Genomic DNA, 20,724 nt, shown 5'->3' with positions numbered 1-20,724 from the left:
TTATTTCAACTGCTTTCATCACAGCCTGAACATTCACAGAGAAACCCTGTCTTGAAAAAAACCAAAAAAAAAGGGGGGGGGGGGAATAGAAAAGGTAGTCTATAACTAAAATGTTTATTTCTGATGGTATACATTTTGTTTATATACAGAATCACCTACACCGGTCCGATACATCTTTCTTTCTGGAAGATTTATTTCAACTGCTTTCATCACAGCCTGAACATTCCCTGGAGGTAAAGGGACGCTCCTACTTGGATGATACAGCAATTTGCCAAGTACATTGTGAAGTTTAAAGGCTTTTCATAGAAACAACCAGTGTGCAGAATTTAAACATATGCCATTTTGCCAGATTTAGACCTTTCATACTTGTTAACTTCATTTTCCTTGTAGCATTGAGTCTTTCCTTGCCAGACTGCTCATGAACGAACTTATCCTTGACCCTTCACAATATAGATTTTGGCTACAAAAGCATTGGTAGCTGCAAATCACAAGGCTTAATGATCTAGACATTTTGCCCACACATTAAATCGCTTATTAAGCTGTTCATAGTTAATATATCCATATTAGGACAGAGAAAATAAATGTGATAGATAATAGAACTCCTTTTAAAAGTGTTATCTTTCTTCAGGGCATCTCACTGGAAGACATTCCACCCTCTCTAAACAGTATCAATGCGAGTGTAAATTCCTCAGCGCATCACATAAATCTGAGCCACGCCATAAGCCATGATGTTAATCTTCATGAAGCCATGTTACTGTGCCCCATCACATTTAGAAGAGATCCAGCAGCAAGGATTTCACAAGCACAAGAACCATTTCTTCAGCTAAATTCTCACACCAATTCTGAGCAAGCCATTCCTGCAATGTCTCTCCCAACTGTTGACAATCAAATGAGGACTCTAACAGGTCAAGATCTCCTGTATGACACTGATTCAAGCATCTTTGACGGAATAAACCTAATGTCATTGGCCACAGGTTTCAATCCACTGGAAGTTTCTCAACTTTTTGAAGATCCAGACTCTGATTCTGGGATCTCATTAAATTCAAGTTACAACACCTCTATCACCAAGTCTAATTCTTCTCACTGTATGTATGATGGTGCTGTAGGTTACAGTAGTGACCTCGAGTCTCTTAGTCATGATTTAGGTGCTGTAGGAGGCTGCTGCCCAGAACACTGTCATATGGATATTAGGACTATGTCTGGCTTTTACCAGGATCTTGAATGTCAGCAAGTATTTCACGACCACACTTACCACTTACAACCAGGTGTACCAGAATCTTTGACACAGTCCAAGAAGTCTCAGAAAATCAGTGGGTGCCTTGACTCAGATAGAAATTTGAGTCGTGACGAACAGCGTGCTAAAGCTCTGCATATTCCCTTTTCTGTAGATGAAATTGTCCACATGCCTGTTGACTCTTTCAACAGTATGCTAAGCAGGCACTACCTATCAGACTTACAAGTGTCTCTCATTCGTGACATCAGGCGAAGAGGAAAAAACAAAGTTGCTGCTCAAAACTGTCGTAAACGTAAACTAGACATCATTTTGAATCTAGAAGATGACATATGTAACTTGCAAACACAGAAGGAAGCCCTGAAGAATGAGCAAAATCAATGTAACAAAGCTATTGACATAATGAAACAAAAGCTGCATGAGCTCTACTATGATGTTTTTAGTAGGTTAATAGATGACCAAGGTAGGCCAGTCAATCCAAACCACTATGCGCTTCAGTACAATAATGATGGAACTGTTTTGATTGTACCTAAAGAACTAGTCACATCAGGACACAAAAAGAAAGCCCCAAAGGGAAAGAGGAAAAACTGAACAGGATCCAGTGACCCTGCATCACAAACTGTTTAAACTGTTCTTAAAAGCACTGTTACTTGAATCAGTTAAGAGTACCGTGTTTAAATTTGTATTGATAAATGCTTAAAATTCAAGGTTATGCTTCTGTGAAGTTGGGAGAATCCACATTTTCATGGACCACTTCCGCACTAATACCTATGTTCACATAACCTTTTACAGCCTTTTATTAAGGTGGTCACTTGAAAAAGCTTTAAGATGGTTACATAACGTGAGTAGCCTTTAGTTTTCTGAAGGTATTTAATATTTAACATGTAAACAAGTATGTGAAAACATTTTATATTTGAATTTATAAAAACCTTATTTTAACAAAATGTCTTATTTGTCCTTCAAAGAAAATCCAGTCAGTATGGCAAAATAAATTCCTTCAAGCTTCAGAGCAAAGTATTCCAGCTTTTGAGAATGTAGTCATAGCCCCATATCTAAATGTAAAAAGCCCTTGAGAAACACAGGGCAGCAGTACCAGTCTGTGTCGACCTCACAACCTTAAATATTCTAAACTTTCAGATATTATACTTAACCATCTTAAAACTCAGATGCCCATGAACCAGAGTAATGACCTTCAAAACTTCAAAATCAGTTTTATCATACAACATAAAAATATGACCTGTCACCAAATTTGGTAAGACTTTTAATATTGTACTGGCATATCCCAGTTCCAAGAAGATTTGCTCAGTGGTCATTCATTGCAATGAGTCAACAACTCCTTTCCCAAATGTTAAGAGGCTTTGATGTGTAAAGTCTATCACTTAATGAGATGTGTGAACCAATGCTTCCTACACTTATATAAGGCACACAATTTATAAAGGACACCAAAGTGCTAAGAATAAAGAACCTCTCCCAACATAAAGTAAAAACAAAGCAACAGTACCAGTCAAAAGTAGGAATAGAGGTTTCACAAGGTGTTCACTAGTTGCTCTTCTCAAGACCCAGCTGGATGGATTCCCCACATGCAGTTCCAAATGATCCCTGCTCTCAAGGGCTGCACACATAGACACTCAAACTCAATACTCATTTTCTATTTAAAGGAAAACCTTCTTGAACACACTTTTTCCAGTGTTCTTGGGAGACAACCTACTATGACCAGATAAAAACCGTCTAAGTTATCCACACACTTACAAGGCCATTTGGGGATCTTCCCTCCTTAAAAACCAGGCACATCCTTGTCCTTCAACTGTCCCCAGTTCAAAGAAAATTTAAGATGGCATAGGACTTTCACCACTCCAATCTTATACTTTTCTGAAGCCTATGGATTCAAATTAGAACTCCTGCCTTAAGAGGGCAGCTGAAGTGTTTGCACCTTTGTACTTTGTGGTAACATGTAATACTCCAGGGTCAATCTATGCCAGCCAGCCATGTGTGCATAGACCAAACACCAGGATAACACACTCAAGATTGTTTACTATATGTCATGTTTTATGAAACTTTTATTAAAAGCGTTCAGATGAAGGTCGTTTGCTGGAGCCTGGGGGATCTTTGGTGGCCAGAGTGTAGATTCTTCCCCTACTAGTTTTTTAAAAGCCGCAGATACGTTTCATGAACTAAACTCACTCCCATGCCGTCCATGAGTCACCGTCAATTTTCCTTCTATGATGTTGTCTTTACTGTTTTAACTTTTCTTAAACTGTGTACTACAAATTCTACTCAAGTCCAACTTTAACCTCTCTGGAGATTAAAGGCATACATCACCAAGATATCCTACTAGTTGGAAACCAAGTATTTGGATAGAATGTTCATAAACTCGCTAGTTCACAAGGTTTAAGAACTCACACTTATTAGCCACTGACTTACCTGTATATGGCCTCATTACCAAAACCATGTTTTATATATATTAAGTGCTTACTATGGTCAATAACTCACCAAGTCCCCATTAAGTTTCAACCACAAGACTGAGTTTCACCGTTTGCTATTCATGGACAAGTGTTAATGAGATCTCATACTCAGCATAACTCTCTTGTTGCTTTGCACATACATCCAACACTATCTGGTTAAAACCCATGGTTTCAAATGCCACCATTGTTAAAAATTTAGGGAAACTAGCAATGCACAATTCATAATAAAGACTATTAGGGACAGCAAATTATGCCCATTATTGCTTTTCTCATTTTCTATTAATATTGAATGGGAACTGTAAATGCATAGTTTTGTGCAAACTAAAAATTTAAGGGGATGGCAATCTTGTAGACAACTGGTGTTGATAGAACAAGATTCACACTTGTGTGTAAGCATTACACCGCATTATTTGGATACAAAAGTATTTATTTTATAAAACGTGTACTCAAAATAGACCTTTCATCTGTCTACTCACAAATCCTATTTTAAAACAATACATTATCCTTAGCTAATTTGATGTTACTCTATACAAACAGCACTTATTTCATTTTGAATCTTATCAAGAACCTGTACTAAATGAAGTTTTTAATCAGAAAACATTCCCTTTTATCTTAAAAGTGCTTCTTAAATGAAGGCACCACAAGAACTACTTTCAGATGGTACAGAATTTCTTATTTCTTGAAGACTCTGTGGTTGACCACTTCTTCATTAGTTACCTGCAGCAAGACACCTTCCTGCCAAAGGAAAAAAAAAGTATCTGAAGAAGTTTATCATGTTTGTCCAAAGAACCTAAATAACTTCAGTGGTGGTTTTAGGATTAAAGCAGACTCACTGATGTGTATAAGCCCTAAATATCACATTTCTGGAAAGGCAATAAAGCCTAGAAATCAGGGTAGATTTAAGAAACTAATTACAATAGCCAACCTACAGCAGTTTAGGGTAGGACAATGGGTGAAATTTAAATCTTAACCCAATTATTTAATAGAGAGTACACAAAAGGGTTTTGTTGTTGTTGCACAGAAATTTCTAATGTAGTAAAGACACTATCCTCAACCTCCTGTCAGCCTCATCCTGATTAAGCATGTAAAATTAGAACCATAAAGTAATAAACACAATGCCTTTAAATGCCTAGTTGACTCAAAACTGCTTGATCCAGGACAGGTGAATAAATACACGAGGGTGGAATGATAGGTAAATCTCAATTTATTGAACTTGCAGCCTAACTTTTACCTACCATTTTACTACCAACACCACTGAAGGAAGCAAGAAAAGCTTTATTAATGATCACTTGGCTTGCCTCAGCTGTTGAAATGAAGCACTTTACAGTCTTTGTGGCAGCAGAATATACTTGTCCATGGTTCATATCAATGCTAAAATTCCAGCAGGGAAAAAAATGATATGTTAAGCACCTGAATCTTCATGGAAAGGGAGGGGGTGAGAAAGAAGGAAAAAAGGAAACAACAACCAAAATAATTTAAGTAAATGACAGATTGGAAAACAGGGTTTATAAAATTATCTTGAGTTTATTATTTGTTAAACTCAATTTATAGCTATGTTAAACTACATAAGAACCACTATACTGAAAGACCATTGAAGAGTTTATTAGTTTATCTTTTAGGGAGGAAAATTAAGAAAGAAAAAGTAAATAAGATCTTACCTAAAGAAGTTTAACTGATGCTTAGAACTACTTTGCTCTACACCCTCAGCTTTCGTTGGCATCCTTATCAACTACTGTAGGTTAAGCTTTGTAGATACAGCACAGTTTTTTAAGACTGGCTGAGCTTAGTCGTCAAGAGTTCTCTTGTACTAGACCTGTGTCCCTGAAGAGTACCTCGCTGGGGTTATTTCCTTTCCTTGCATTGAAGAAGCAGCATCTAAAAGATCTAAAAAGGTGTTTCTCCTTGCAGAGATATCCCTTAAGTTAACTAGATAATTTAATCCTGATGAATTGCAGACAACACACTTAAATCTGACCAGCATTTATCTTACACAAATACAACAACAGCTTTGCAATGGACCTTAATTATACTACCCCCTCCTTAACTTATTTAAAATAAAAAGTCTATAATTACACAATTTCCTTTAGAATTATTTTATTAAATCATAAATGTACAACAGCTTCTTAACTCTACACACGCACTTAAATTTTTAAAAGGAAAAACGTTATGTCTTATTACACCATGATCCTGGCTAATAGCTTTTCAAAACTTTTGAGAAAAATCTTAAAAAAGGTTTCACATGTCACCTGAAACTTACAAATTTAACATTATCAAAGAAGGAATGCTTCTACACTCTTACAAAGACCACTAGAAAGAAACAACAATTAAAAAGCTAAGAAACTGTCTCAAAGGCATTTTTTACAATCCTTCCTCCACAGTAAGGTAATGTTATTAAATAATCCAATCCATTCACAAAATGGCTCTCTGCATCTGCTCTGGTGTCTTCTGCCATATCACTGCATATTTATGCATGACTGAGATAAGAGTTTCCTTAACATTGTTATTTCGATAACCTGAAGCTGTTCTGTTACCTCTGGGCTCTCATCCTCTCCTATTTATACAGTGAAGCCTGTTTCAACAGAAGTAAAGAGTAAAAAAAAAATAGGTTATGAAATTATCCATCTAACCAGATTTTAAGGAAAGATAACATGATCCTAAAATGCTTTAACTCCTGCCGCTAATTCTCCCAAGATAATAATTGTAAAACTCAAAAACTACTTACCCATGGTAAGAAGAAGCTCAGTATCGGCTCCTCCCACCATAGCCCCCACTTCCTCCACTTCCTCCAGGACCATAGTTTCCTACGATTGAAATAAGAAAGCAAGTTTAGCACATATGTAAACCTGTAGGCTTGTGGGCATATCTTTAAAGTTTTGAAATTTCAAATCTTTTGGTTTTATGACAGATGGTCTCTACATAGATCTGACTGTCCTGAACTCACTCTGAAAACCAGGCTGGCTGTGAACTCAAGAAATCCTATTCCTTGAGTGGTGGAATTAAAGGTACATGAAAGGTGTGAGATATAATTAATATCCCCTACCTTTTAAGTCCATTACTTTTAAGCACAAACAACTTTTAAAAAATTGGACCTTGTCTCGAACTACAAAAAAAATTTTTAATGTTAAAAAAAAGCTTCTTGTACAAGTTAAACGGCAGTGTACTCTATTTGGTTTCATGTTTAGAAGGACAATGAAGACCCTGAAAAATTGATCTTCCATTTTCCCCTTGCCAGTATTATTAGCGGTACCTTGCTTGAGTAACTATTAGTTAAAATTCAACAGTTACTCCTAATTTTTAGGTGGGCATGGTAGCAACACTGGCCTTTAACCCCAGCACAGACAATGTATAGGTAGGTAGATCTGTGAAGCTTCAAGACAACCTAAACTACATAGAACCTGTCTCAAACGATACCGTCCCTGCAAACACCCCCCAAATCACCTAATTTTATACTTGGGATGCACTTAAACAATTTTATGAGGTCAAATTAAAACGGAAAATTCCTTATGTTTAACTATTAGATTCTTTCCCTTGTGAAATGCAAACTGTTCTACCTCTATACCTCTCAAATCACCTAAATTGCCAAGTCTTTAGTAAATTACCTCCACCATATGGTCCTCCCATGTTCCTGCTACCACCAAAGTTTCCACTCTTCATTGGGCCATAGTTAGAAGGTTGCTGGTTATAATTCCCAAAATCATTGTAATTTCCACTTCCATAATTTCCTATGAAAGAATTAAGAGTATCAGCCAAGAGACACCTGAACTATTTATTATTATAGAAGCATTAATTCAAAACAAGTTTAATTTTCAGTACAAATGTTCTACAAAAATCAAAGTATATAGTACCTCTCTATAATCCTACAATTTAAAAAGCATCTAAGTGACAATGAATAATAAGTATCATTAGTTCTAATCCAAATTCCAACATAAAGGTTGTAGATGAATTTATTACCTCCTCCATAGTTGTCATAACCACCTCCGTAGCCCCCACCCTGGTTGCCATATCCAGGTCCTCCACCACCATATCCTCCTCTTCCTCCTCCATAACCAGGGCTACCTCCAAAATTGCCACCTATTATAAAATAAGCCTTTAAGTAATTGCTTAAATTTTTCAATTCCATTTGAATTGTCTTAGGTAAAATGTTATCCCTAAGGGATCCCAGCAGCAAAACAATATTAACTACTCTTTAATTTATTTCCCCTTAACACCCAGACCTCAAACTCTAGCATTCTAGCTGATCTACATACAATGTCCATTTCCCCATCAAGATCAATTTTTCCATGAAATGGAACCTCAACTGACTTTTACTGCATAAGTTATAGGCATACACTGCTTAGTAAAAAACCCAAAGTACATTCTTAAAAGCCAAATAACCATTATCACTAAGTACTCTGACTGGCAAAACCAAGACCCAACTAAAATGGTATTAATTACATATTAAGATACATAAATCAAAATCTAAATAAAAGTAACCAAAGCCCCAGATACAATGTTATTAAATATATTAAGATACATAAATCACAATCTAAGCAAAACTAACCTCCAGGTCCTCCTCCATACCCATTATAGCCATCTCCAAATCCTCGTCCACTTCCATATCCATCTGTTTAGAAAAAATTAACATTTTACTTTTCTCTACAATATTAGTATGTCAGAATGATGGCTGGTAATCTTACCAGCTCATTTAAAAGCCACGTCAATTCCATTTTGCTACCATTGCAAAACATGTTTTAAAGTAATAAATTTGGATCAAAAAAGTCGCACAAACTTTTAATAAAGGAATGAAAGCATATAGCATCAAAATGTTAAAATCACAAGTTACTGCATTTATTTATATAAGCTAAAACCTAAAATGCCCTGAAATATTCTATACCAATCCTGACTATTTTTTGAGACAGGGACTTTTAAGTCCAAACATATCTTGAATCGTGTTTGTGTGTGCGCACGCAGGCAGCTAAGGAAGTCCTTTAATTTCTTCTAACCCCCCTGCTTCTTGTTCCCAAATACTGAAATTCCAAGTATCAGTATCATTTTGTGAGGTGCAAGAAATTAAACACACTAGGCACCATACATGCTCAGCACGTGTTACCCTAGACCCAGCTCAGGATCTCCTAAATCCTATTAAAACCACTATTAAAAAAAACAAACCTATCACACCCTTTAAATATACTTACCAGATCCCCCCCTAAAGTTGCTTCCTGGTCCTGGTCCAAAATTGCCACCGCCACCACGAGAATCTCCAAATCCGAAGTTTCCTAGGTAGGATATTTGTTCTAATTAATGGCAAGCATTCTGACAAACAACCCGCCAAATAAATATATATAAAAAATATATAATTTGTTACCTCCTCTTCCACTCCTGGAACTTTGGACTTCTTGCATTTCTTGTCTAGACAATGCCTTTCTAACTTCTGCATTATGGCCATTGATGGTGTGGTATTTTTGCACTGAAACAAAAAAAATTGTCAATACATTCTAATAGTGAACAATTCTGAATGTTTTAACAAGCTGTTGATATACCCAACAGTTTATATATACAAACCACACCTCCTGTGCCTGGACACTTACATACAATTTTATCCACAGGATCATGGTCGTCAAAAGTAACAAATCCAAAGCCTCTTTTCTTTCCAGACTGCCTATCAGTAATAATTTCAATAGTATCAATTTTCCCATATTCTTCAAAGTAATCTCTAAGGTGGTGTTCCTCAGTATCTTCTTTAATTCCACCAACAAACAGCTTCTTCACAGTCACATGGGCTCCTGGTTTTCCAGACTCCTACAACAGATAATTATGGGAATTATGCTGAGAAAAAAAGCTACAAATTATTTACCTTGATACTACCACCTTATACTTAACATCAAATTTCTTCATCTAAACCAACAAAGGTTAGCCTTTGAAAGACAGATACAAAGAGGTAATACAACCAACACTGCAAGAAAAAATTCACAACATATTTTACTTACCTCTCTTGCTACAGCACGTTTTGGTTCAACTACCCTGCCATCAATGGAATGAGGCCTTGCAGCCATGGCAGCATCAACCTCAGCCATGGACGAGAAAGTGACAAAACCAAATCCTCTTGATCTTTTGCTTGCAGGATCTCTCATAACCTTTAAACCAAAAAACATGTTAGCATTTAATGTAATGATATTATAACTAGTAATACCAATTAGAAACTACGTTTAATAGTCATTTTCTATAGGAAAATGACTCAACCCAAAATGTATGGGTAAGTTCAGTAAGACTAGAACCTGCAGCCAGACTTTCAGAAGTAACCTACCACACAGTCTGTGAGCTTTCCCCATTGCTCGTAGTAGTTTCTCAAACTTTCTTCTGTGGTTTCAAAGCTTAAGCCACCAATAAATAGTTTGCGGAACTGTTCCTTTTCTCTCTGCAAAGGAAAATACCATTTCAATTTTTATTTACATTTTCTCTTTGTATGCTGGAAATTAAATTCTTAAATATGAGGTGACCTGCTGGCAGAGTACCTTTTTCCTCTCCAAAGGAACAGTTTCTAAAGTTTTCTGGGGGGGAAAAAAAAAACTTACATCAAATTTAAACCATATGTTAAAACATATGTGTTACACCAAAAAATGCCTCAGCTGAACTATACAAGTTTTAATGTCACTAATATTTGATCTAACTTTAATTCACATAAGCTACCTTAAACTTAGCAGACTTTCTTCAAAATCTTTGAGAAAAACCATACTCGACTTCTGTGGTCATTTAAGAGGTATCAAAAAGTCTTATGAAATTCTTCATTAAATTCTACAACTCAAGCACAAAATTTACTCAAATTGCTTTTTAGTTGAAAAAAATGTAAAACCAAAAAAAAAATCTAATGTTTCCACAATCCACCACTTACATTAGGCATCAGTCTCTGAAATAGTGGCAGATTTGCTTTTCCTTGAACTGCCCCCCTCGGGTGTTAAATATGGGAGTCTGGGGGAGAAGGCTCCAACATTCAAACAAGCTCCGCGAAAGTTTTTTTTAATAGTTTTCTTCTAACTTAGAAAAGTTTATTCCTGTAGCCTTCACCACCTGAAGTGCCAAGTTTGGGGAGGTACTGCTCTCGTTACTTTTAGGCTACAGAAAAAAAACTAAAAAACACATTTATCTACAGTTACCACTGCCCCAAACTGACTCAAAAAACTTTGCTACTGTCTTTAATTAAAGCAGCTTACACTTGTCCCAATGTACTAGCCTTCTGACAATTCATGGAATAAAGTGGTTTTCTCAAAAATTTTCAAAAAAAGCCTGAAATAATTATTAATTGAAGTGCTTTTTATTACGTACTGGCTTATAAAGAACTAAGCTTTAAAAAGTTAAGATGTTCATAAACTAGGTCATAGTATTCAGGACCTATCTTGATTGCATAACTGAAGACAAAATTGAAATTACAAAAAAAATTCCACAACTCTTATTACTCAATCCAAATCTTTAAGGTTCTCTCAAAATACTCTCAAAAATAAATTGTTTACTGCTCTTCTCAGGTTCTGTTTTTGAAGAAAAATAGAAATGTCAAAATAGGTTTAAGATTCAAATACGACGTTTTAAACAGTTCTAATTACTTAAAATGACTGAAAATGGAGTGTCCAGGTAGTTGTATTTAAATACCAATAAATATGCCTCTTTAAATTAAATTGTAAAAAGCAAAAGCTCATTACTTACCTCATAGGTTTTCCCAAACTTACCCGACGTCCACTATCGATTATAAACAAGATTATTTATATCTTATGAACATGCTAAGGGTCAAAGAAAACAGCGAAGCAGACCCCCTTCAACTTGAAACCTTATCAAAGTAATGATCAACCATGATCGCAAACACAAATCAGAGAAGCAAATGACAAAGTTCAAATACACTGTAGCCCAGAACTCAAAGTTTTTATATAGCTAGTTCATGTATTAATGTTGACTGAGCAGGGCTTTAAGGAAAAGGTAACTTCTCTAACGTGGCCGTCACGTGAAAGGATCCTGTTGCAGTTTAAGCAACACACCCTAAGCTCAGAATCATTATTTCAAACCAAAGGATCCTTTGGGAAAGTAAACCTACGCTGCAATCGAAGGAAAATAATACCCCTCCGCCTGAGCTAACAGAATCTAACTACCAGAACCGAGCAGTCTCAACTTCCTGCCGTTCACGTGCTTTACCACTGCAGGCTCATAAAGCCTTTCATTAATCGGATTCAGTGGCTAGAAAAGATAAAGTGGTTGCTTTGCGGCAATTCAAGAACATGCTTGGGCCGCGGTCGCACTGTTATCCAGGCCTGCGCCAGCAAGCCTAGTGGAGCGCCTCCACCCCCACCCGCTCCTCCGTGTGCCTGCTCAACGCAATGGCGCCATTTCGTCGAGTAGGCAAGGAGCCCTTAACGAGGTGCGCAGGAATCCAGAATCCAAGCTCAAAATTCCTTAAATTCACCTCGAAACGAGATGAAACCGCGCCGAAAACAAAGAAAAACAGCAAACCAGTCATAGGCGGCGGTAAAAGGGAGCAAATTAGGAGGCCTGAAAAGTGTAGAACGCAAAAATCGCAGCGAGGAAGGAGACGGGAAAATGGCGGACGCCAAATCCGGTTCCCGGGAGGGAGGGGGGAGGGGAGGCAGACCCGCTCCGGGGACCCGGGGGCCGCCGAAAACGCTCCGCCGCCCACACAACCCGCTCTCTGGGCCCGCGCCCATCGGGAAGAACCGACAGCGGCCCGTCCCCGCGCAGTTTCCGCGGCCCGGCCGCCTCGCCGCGGAGGGCTCCCATCCCCCACCCCGGCTCAGGGAAATGGCGCCGGGCGCCTAAGGGCGGGGAAGGCGTTCGGACAATCGGGCCTCCGCGCCAACGACCCATTCCCCGAGTCCCCAAGGCCAACCGCCACTCGAGAGGCAGCTTTCCCTCCGCTCGCCCGCCCGTCCGCCCGCGGAGGCGGTGGCCGGCTTCTGCTGCGGCGCCTTCGGCCTCACCATGCCCTTTCCAAGAACTCATTGATTTCAAACCCGTTACCTCCATCGCGGACTCAGTCGCTTCAGCCCGATTCCCCGCAGCCGAGCGAGACGAGAAAGACCTCCGCGGACGCGCACGCACCGGACTCGTCCTGACGCTGGGGGTTGGGGAGGAAGAGAGAGCAGCCGCTGCTCGCAAAACCGCGCCGCTGGGAAGACCTGCACACCGGAGCCGGCGACGCTGCTACTGCCGCTGGAGCCGGGACCGCCGCTTTTCTAGAACCTTCCCCCACTAACGCGTCTTTGCTGACGTCAGGCCGTTACGTAAACGTCCTAACCGCCGCCAATGGCGGGAAGGGGCTCCACGCCCCTTACGCCAAATCCGTGCGCCTCCCCCTTTCGGATTAAGGAGGCCGCGTTACGTCACTTGCGCAGCGGGCTTCAGTGAATTGCGGAAGGCTCGCGTCGAGGCGTGTTACTACGTCCGGAATTAGGTCCGGCCCCCAACCTCAGCGCAGGGAGCCGAGAAAACGGTCGCGCAGTTTAAAATTAACGCTGCCGGGCGGGGCTTAAGCGGCGGCTCTTGCGTGCGGCCCTCTCCACCCTAGCGCAGTCCCTGCAGCTCCGCCTGCGCCAATCCTAGCCCGGGGTGTTCCGGGCCACGCTAATCTTTGTCCTTGTCCCGGGGGGACCGCTCCCTCCCAGTCCGAGTCCACCACCCCAGGCCCAAGGCCTTGGGAGCCCGCGCCCCGTGAGAAGGTGGTGCTTAAAGAACCCCGCGGCTCAGCGCCCCAAGCCTAGGGCGAGGAGGTGGGCGGAGCCCGGCTTTGGCGCGCAGCGCGACGCAGAGAGGCCCCCGCGGCCCTGCTCGCCTCCCCCTAAGGAGACCCCCGAGGCGCCACGCCGCGGACGGTGAGTGGCGCGCACGCCGCCCCCCGCAGGCCGCGTTCCCGGCGGGCCCCGCGCGGCCCGGGCGTGGGCGGTGCCTCCCCTCCCCCCAGGCCTAGCTGCCCGCGCCCCCTCCCCTCGGATGTGGCTGAGCTAAGGCGCGCTGCCGGGAGACTCTGCAGGATCCGCGGCCCGAAGCATCCGAGCGGTGAAGTCGGTGGCTTGCTTTTTTATCTTGTGCGTGCGTGGCGGGGGCTAAGATGCTCTGTGCGCCCGGGCTTGCGGGGAGAGGCTGCGGGCCCCGCGCTCCGCCGTGGGCCCCGAGCTGCGGGGGAGGCTGGCGGGGCCTGGCTGAGGCGCCGCGCCACCTTACGGGGGAGATTAGATAGTCGTGCGGAGGGTGGGAGCGCGATGACAGCCGCGGAGACTCCAGACAAAGCGCGGGGCTCCCCTCCCCCCAGCCGCGGCGCGGCCTCGCGGGGAGAGCGAGGTTGGCTTTGCCGCCGCGAGGCCCGAGGCCCCGAGCTCCCCGCTACGTGTCCGCCGCCGGAGGGGGAGGCGCGGGCTGGTAGCGCAGTGCCCTTGAGCCCCCGCCGCCGCCTTTGTTTCTCCCCGCGGAGGCGCTGACCACGAGGCCCGCGCTCCCGAGTGGGGGGCGGACTCCTGGCCGTGGCCGGTAGACGAGGGAATCGAACCGGGAAGGGGTCCTCTTCGAAGAGCGGGCGTGGAGGAGGGCAGTTCCTTCCAGCTTTAGCAGGACAGGCTTGGGAAGCTTGAGGCAGGAGTATTGCCTGGCGTGCAAACCCAGACCGGACTATAGAGAGTGGTTACCCACCCCCCAGCAAAAGGCCAGGAAATAGGACTGAGACATCTCAGTGTTTTTATTCTACTCCATGATTGAAGAGGGAGGGCTTTTGGAAAAAAAAAAAACAATTATACACTAGTTTCTTGGAATATTCAAAAATTTAGAGGGAAAAAATCATGGTAATTTACCGATAAAGGTTAATTAATGATGCTTGATATTCACACAGAGGATTGCCTTTCATAGAAAATAAACATTGTATTTGTTACAAATAAAGATTTACATTGAAAAAGTAGTTCTGTATTATAACCAAGTAAAGTCTGAGGTACCAGTGTCGGTAAGGTTTTAACTTTACTAACTTGGTTAAAGCACTAACATACTTAAGTATGTATCTCTAATAACATAGAATCTTTGAACTGTTTTCCCTGCATTTTTATCTGAAATGTGCAGGATGAAATCCACACAAAACTTGCAGTTGCCTTTTGTGTGTCATGAAAATTTAACTGTCATGCATTTTTTTCTCGCAATAGCTCTTCAAGTCTTCGATTTTTTAAAAAAAAAAATGGCCTCCAATAAAACTACATTGGTAAGTTTGTGAAACCCTAAAACATGTAAGAATCTTAACTAAAGAATTTTTTTGTTCTTTAAAAATTACAATTAAGAAGCCTTTAAGGTGTGGCACACGCCATTAATCTCAGCACACTGAAGGCAGAGACAGGCAAATCTCTGGGTTGGAGGCCAGCCTGGTGTGCAGAATGAGTAGTTCCAGGACAGCCAGGGCTACACAGAGAAACCCTGGGTCCAGGGAGGAAAAAATTATCAGGCGGGACATGGTCGTGTCTGCCTTTAAGCCCAGCAAAAGCAGATGGATGGCTGTAAGTTTGAAGCCAGGCTATTTACATCCATGTACTTCCCAGCCAGCACTGGAAGAAAACCTTGAGTTGTTAATTTTGAAACATTCTTAATTGGCATCTTTTAAACGTAATCTTAGGAAGACATAGTACAGCTTTAGCTGGATGTTCTTATTTGAGATAAAGATCCATATTTAGGGCTGGCAAGATGGCTCAATCTTCACCCAAGGAAAGGTGGAAGGGGAGAGGACAGAACCCACAAGATTGTTCCCTGATCTCCATCAAAGTGTTTCCTGCTACCACATGATAATGTTTTTAATGAGCTTAATTGTGAGAAAAATGTTACATGGGGAAATCTATAAAGTAAGTTTTAGTTGATTGATAAGATTATACTTAAATCTGCTGAATTGTAGGTACACTGAGTATTGATTAAATGCTGAAGTTTAAAACGATACTTTGTACACAAAGTGAATCAAATATAACAAAGTATTGTGTTGCCATGAGCAAGAATTACAAACTATGTCTAGGAATGAAAGAACAGTAGATCGATTCTGTATCTTTTGAGCAATTTCCTGAGGATTGCTAAACCCAATGTTTGTATTGGGTTTCTAGTAAGTTAGACAAATTTATAAAGACATACTCTTTTTTTTGTCAAGTTATAGTAAAAATAAAAAATTAGATTAAAATTTGGACAGTGGCAGCACACACCTTTAATCCCAAAGCTCCAGAGGTTTAATTCCAAAACATCAGAGGCTGGATCTCTGAATTCAAAGCCAGCTTGGTCTATAGAGCAAGTCCCAGGACAGTGAGGACTGTTACACAAGAAACCCTGTGGAATTGGTGGGGAACACTAGGTCTAATCGTGTATGTTTGTAATCCCAGCATATTGAGAAGCGGAGACAAGCAGATTGCTGTGAGTTTAAGGCTAGCCTGGACTATAAAATACTAGATTAGTCAAGGTGTATGGCAAAACTCTGAATTGACAGATTTGTATTAAAAGGTGAATTTTGCTGTTAGGGTTTCTATTTTAATACTGATACATTGATTACCAACATATAAAGGCAGGTATTAACACCTAAGTAAAACAAAACTTGCTTTTGATCTGTGGAGTGTCTTACTGAGTTTCTCACTGGAAAGGACAAGATGGTGATTTTTAATTTGTGCCATCATTATATTGTGCATGACTTGTAATACTCTGCAGAGCTGACTAGGATCTGTGATCTGAACCTGTCTGATCACTCTTGATAAATGACCAAATACAGGTTAAAGCCTTAGTGATAATAAGCACAAGTCTTTGGGCCAGGTTTGGTGATATACGCCTTTAATCGGGAGGCAGAAACAGGTGGGTCTCGCGTGATTTTGAGGCTAGTCTGGTCTACAAAGGCTGTTTCACAAAGCAACCCTGTCTTGAAAAATAACAGCAAAAACATCTGGAAAATTCCATAGGATGTTTGTTTAGGTATGCCCCTAGATGCTAGTAGGTTTAACTGCCTTGGGTGTGCTGTTGATTTTTCCTGTTTGGATCCTTCATTTGGGAGATGGTTTTAGTGACTAGGCTTTTGAGGGGTTTTGGTTGGTTAGGTTTTGATCACTTAAGTAGCACCCATGCACACCTATAATGCTAACACTGGGGGAGATTGAGTCAGGGGAATCACAGCCACTTAAAGGTTAGAATTGGCTGCTGTTGTGGAGATGAAATGTTTGCGCATACTGTATTGGGTTGTTGTGGTGTCCCAAAGGGGCTTATAATTAACCATCTCAAGATTTTTAAGCACCTAGTTTCTACTCCTTTAACAATCCTGAGTATGTGCTGAGAAAACACTTAATGGGTGATGTTATACCCACCCACCCTCACCAGAAAGAAAGAACTTTTGATTTTAGGGACACAGTTTTCCTCCATATCTCAAGTTGACCCTGAACCCATGGTAATCAACCTATTTTGATTTCCTTGATGCTGCTAATAAGCTCATCATTTCTACCTCATGCCTCTCTTCAAAGTAAATATAGTCTGCTACCAGTTAAGATTCTAGGTTGAAAAATCCAGTAGGGAAGGAATTTTTCTATCTACCATTTTGGACACTTAAAGTGATAGTATAAGGTTTGTTAGTCAGGAAAATTATCTACATGTAATAATTATGGGAAAACAATATTGTCTATTTAGTTTATTCATGGTCTCCATGGTTGAGGATAAAACTCTGTTTTTGTTTTGCAGCTAATTTTTATCCTTGAAACAATTTTAAATTGTTACTGTTGTTGGGAAAGCCATATCTTAGAGCTGTAGTTTTAATAGGTCTACTCTGCTACACTTGGTTCTATCATTTAGTGAGGTGTGGTGGTGCACACCTATAAACCTAGTACTTTGGGATGTAGAAGCCAAAGGATTGGGAATTTAGGGTCTTCCTTGGCTACATAGTGAATTGGAGACTACCTGGGCTATATGTAACCCTGACTTGAGTGTTTTGTTGGTTTGTTTTCTTTCTTTTTTACTATCACACTTCATTCTTAGTTCTTATTTACTGTGATAAGACATGACCAAGGACACTTAAAGTTTGTTGAGGTTTATAATTTAAGAGGATGAGTCCATGACCATCCTGGTAGGATGGCAACAGGCATGGCACTGAAGTAGTGGCTGAGAGGGTGCATTTGATGTTCAAGCACAAGGCAGAGAGAGCATGCTCAATGAGAATGGCGTTGAAATCCAGTGTGCACTGCCCAGCTGTCACCCCACACCCCACCCCCGGCAAGGCCACACAATTCGCAAACAGTTGCATCACCTGGGAACCAACCAATCCAGTATAAGCCTATAAAGCCATTCTCATTCAAACCACCAGCTACTAATTTTACTCCATTCTGTCATTGTCTCGTGTTTTCTAGTTATTTGTCACTACGCTGTGACTAACATGAGTGGTGGTTCTGGTAAACATGGTCTTGTAGAATCCTGGAAATAAAACTAGGAAAGGATAAGGTTGTTTCTCAGATTTTTGGTTGTTGTTTTTAATTCTGTCATACTGGTGAAGGGTATTGGGTTTTAAGTGTAAATCAGTGGAGCAGAGATTTTATTTTATTATCTATTGCCTTTCTAGGATGTGCCTGCCCTGGGTCACAGAAGTTTAAAAGGGGGTGGTGTTTGGGGTATTTTGTTTTTTTTTTGTCGAAAAGTAAATTGTGTCAATTTGGCCTTAAAATGTACTCAAGATTTTTTTTTAAATTTTCTTAATTTCTCTTTTGTTTTAGCAAAAAATGGGAAAGAAACAGAATGGAAAGAGTAAAAAAGTTGAAGAGGCAGAGCCTGAAGAATTTGTGGTAGAAAAAGTACTGGACCGGCGTGTAGTGAATGGGAAGGTGGAGTATTTCCTCAAGTGGAAGGGGTTCACAGAGTAAGAAACTTCTTATGATTTTGTTTTAAGCGAGGGTGTCTCATGTAGTGCAGACTAGCCTGGACTCCTGTTCCTTCTCCCAAGTGCTGGGATTATAGGTGTTCCCCATGCCTCATTTTTGTATTTGCTTTTTTGTTGTTGTTGTTGTTCTGTTAAGACAGGGTCTCCCGAACCCCAAACTGCTCTTGAACTTGCTGTATGGCCAAGAATAACCTTAAACTCTTATTTGTTCCGGTTCCAACTCCCTGGTGCACAGGATGCACTACCACACCTGGTTTATATGAGCCTAAAGATTGAATCCAGGGGGCTGGAGAGATGGCTCAGTGGTTAAGAGCATTGCCTGCTCTTCCAAAGGTCCTGAGTTCAATTCCCGGCAACCACATGGTGGCTCATAACCATCTGTAATGAGGTCTGATGCCCTCTTCTGGCCTGCAGGCATACACGCAGACAGAATATTATATACATAATAAATACGTATTTTTTTTTAAAAAAAAAAAAGGTTAAATCCAGGGTTATGCATGCTCGGCCAGCACTCCATCAACTACATCCCTGGCCCTTACTTTAGTAATTGTAATTTTGCTTGAATAGGCCTAAATTTTACTTTTAAATATTTTACCAATTTGCCGAAAGAGATGTTAGAAGTCAATTTTAATTCCAGAACTATCTTGTTTGAGGTTTATTTAAGGCTTCTGGGGTCTGAAGAGATGGCTCTGGTTAAGAGCACTTGTTCTTTCTTAGAGGACCAGGGTTCAATTCCTAGCATCCACATGGTAGCTCATAATCATCCATAGCTCCAAGTTCCAGTGTATCCAGAGCCACCTCCTGATATTTTCAAGTACCAGGCACACACATGATCCACATGCATACATATGTGCAGGGGGGAAAAAAGAGACTCATACACGCAAAAAAGTTAATTTAAAAAAAATCAAAGTTACTGGGCGGTGGTGGCGCACGCCTTTAATCCCAGCACTCGGGAGGCAGAGGCAGGTGGATCTCTGGGAGTTCGAGGCCAGCCTGGTGTACAAGAGCTAGTTCCGGGATGGGCACCAAAGCTACAGAGAAACCCTGTCTCAAAAAAAAAATCAAAGCTTTAGCAACATTTGAAACCAGCATATTAGAGCTTAATTTATTGCTATCGAGTCAAACTTGGAAAATTAAAGCTCCCCACAGCATAATTTTTAAACTAGCCTGCAAAGTAGTAAATGTCACAGCATTTTTAAACAGAGCATTTGTAATGGATTCTCATTCTCTCCACCTCCCACTCCATTCTCTACATCTTTTATGTCCTAACGTGTTCTTTCATTAAAGCATTTAATGTCATATTAAACGTGCAAATTTGAATATCTATGATCAAGAGCCTAACATTTACAGTGTAGTATGTTTATAATATAGAAGACAAAACTGAAAATAACACATCAATTCTCCTGCCAAAATTAAACTTTGCCAATGTTACAGTCTGGAGATAGCAGCGGACCAAGTATTAAGTACCAGATGTTAATAGCACTAGATATCACTAAAATCACTCATTCCATCTCATTCTCTAAAGATATTTGTGGCCTGAGCACAAAGACTGTCCCTTGGTACAAGGTGGCCATACTACTATGTTTGTGAGGTGATTCTCATTTTCCTCACAGCTCTTTTGAGAGAAACATGAGAATGATTACTTTGGCCTTGTGCTCACGCAGGAGTTGGCAGTCTCTTCCCCCAAAGTATCTATAAGTGACTGTTTTAGGCTTTGTGGGCCATTGATTTGTCTGCATGAGCAGCATAAAAGCAGCAGTAGCTAATGCCTTAAACGAGTATGCCTATTCCAACTTATGAACCCTGCCTGAAATTGATACTTTTCATTTCCTCCCAACCTTAAAAAAATTTAAGGGTAGAAATTGGCACTGTGCATGGTGGCACAATACTGTAATCCCAGCACTGTGACAGCTGAAGCAAGATTAGGAGTTTGAGACCAACCTAGCCTACAGTAATACAGTGTCTTTGAGGGGGGGTGCATACAACAGGCTAGATTTGTTGTTCACTTTCTTCCTCAGCCCATGTTCTATATCATTTCCCAAATTGAAAATATTTCGTGTATGAGAATATGTCAGAATCTTTATTTCCAAACATCATTGGAGATCCCAAACCTGGGCATAATATATAAGGAATTAGGAATCACTGTTTTTTCAGAATTT

General features: G+C 40.7%; 3 protein-coding genes across 11 annotated transcripts in view; 2 read left to right on the top strand and 1 right to left on the bottom strand.

The window, feature by feature from the left end:
* Positions 1 to 3,883, top strand: part of Nfe2l3 (nuclear factor, erythroid 2 like 3) — a 24,558-nt gene extending 20,675 nt beyond the window's left edge. The window contains exons 3-4 of the mRNA XM_005366614.3: positions 150 to 233; positions 629 to 3,883. Coding sequence (XP_005366671.1) covers positions 150 to 233; positions 629 to 1,822 — 1,278 coding nt within the window. The 3' untranslated portion in view covers positions 1,823 to 3,883. The remainder of the gene's footprint in view (positions 1 to 149; positions 234 to 628) is intronic.
* Positions 3,884 to 4,107: 224 nt separating this feature from the next.
* Positions 4,108 to 12,918, bottom strand: Hnrnpa2b1 (heterogeneous nuclear ribonucleoprotein A2/B1). Of its 6 annotated transcripts, XR_003378648.1 has the most exons (14): positions 12,688 to 12,918; positions 10,185 to 10,220; positions 9,977 to 10,087; positions 9,660 to 9,806; positions 9,261 to 9,471; positions 9,038 to 9,139; positions 8,868 to 8,948; positions 8,234 to 8,296; positions 7,645 to 7,764; positions 7,293 to 7,415; positions 6,416 to 6,494; positions 5,352 to 5,577; positions 4,929 to 5,064; positions 4,108 to 4,428 (listed from the first exon to the last, which is right to left on the bottom strand). XR_003378648.1 is itself a non-coding variant. In XM_013353555.2 (12 exons), exons 1-11 carry the CDS (start codon positions 12,691 to 12,693, stop codon positions 6,433 to 6,435), a joined length of 1,062 nt encoding a protein of 353 aa, XP_013209009.1. In that variant the 5' UTR covers positions 12,694 to 12,918; the 3' UTR covers positions 4,108 to 4,428; positions 6,416 to 6,432. The 6 variants fall into 6 exon arrangements, 4 of the variants coding, with proteins under 4 accessions (XP_013209009.1, XP_005366668.1, XP_013209010.1 ...); XR_258820.3 differs by lacking the exon at positions 5,352 to 5,577; XM_013353555.2 differs by lacking the exons at positions 4,929 to 5,064; positions 5,352 to 5,577.
* A 153-nt stretch (positions 12,919 to 13,071) lies between these two features.
* The window catches only part of Cbx3 (chromobox 3), a 15,704-nt gene continuing 8,051 nt past the window's right edge, over positions 13,072 to 20,724 (top strand). The window contains exons 1-3 of one of the 4 annotated variants that reach the window (XM_005366608.3): positions 13,627 to 13,727; positions 14,847 to 14,902; positions 18,402 to 18,544. In XM_005366608.3, coding sequence (XP_005366665.2) covers positions 14,879 to 14,902; positions 18,402 to 18,544 — 167 coding nt within the window. In that variant the 5' untranslated portion in view covers positions 13,627 to 13,727; positions 14,847 to 14,878. Of the gene's footprint in view, positions 13,539 to 13,626; positions 13,752 to 14,846; positions 14,903 to 18,401; positions 18,545 to 20,724 lie in introns of those variants that run through there. The other 3 variants (XM_005366609.2, XM_005366610.3, XM_013353562.2) reach the window with 3 other exon arrangements.

This window comes from Microtus ochrogaster, unplaced genomic scaffold, assembly GCF_000317375.1.
Source record: "Microtus ochrogaster isolate Prairie Vole_2 unplaced genomic scaffold, MicOch1.0 UNK11, whole genome shotgun sequence".
NCBI classification, from domain to species: Eukaryota; Metazoa; Chordata; class Mammalia; order Rodentia; family Cricetidae; genus Microtus; species Microtus ochrogaster.
The sequence above is the reverse complement of the archived record's forward strand: the minus strand, read 5'-3'. Positions and strand labels throughout refer to the sequence as shown.

Bases quoted from the DNA above. Each gene is read 5' to 3' on its own strand.
- Hnrnpa2b1 (XM_013353555.2), bottom strand. The intron at 7,416-7,644 runs GTAATAAATTCA...ATTCTTTCATAG, and splicing joins TTATGACAACTATGGAGGAG to GAAATTATGGAAGTGGAAAT. The intron at 6,495-7,292 runs GTAATTTACTAA...TTTCAATCGTAG, and splicing joins GGGAGGACCATATGGTGGAG to GAAACTATGGTCCTGGAGGA.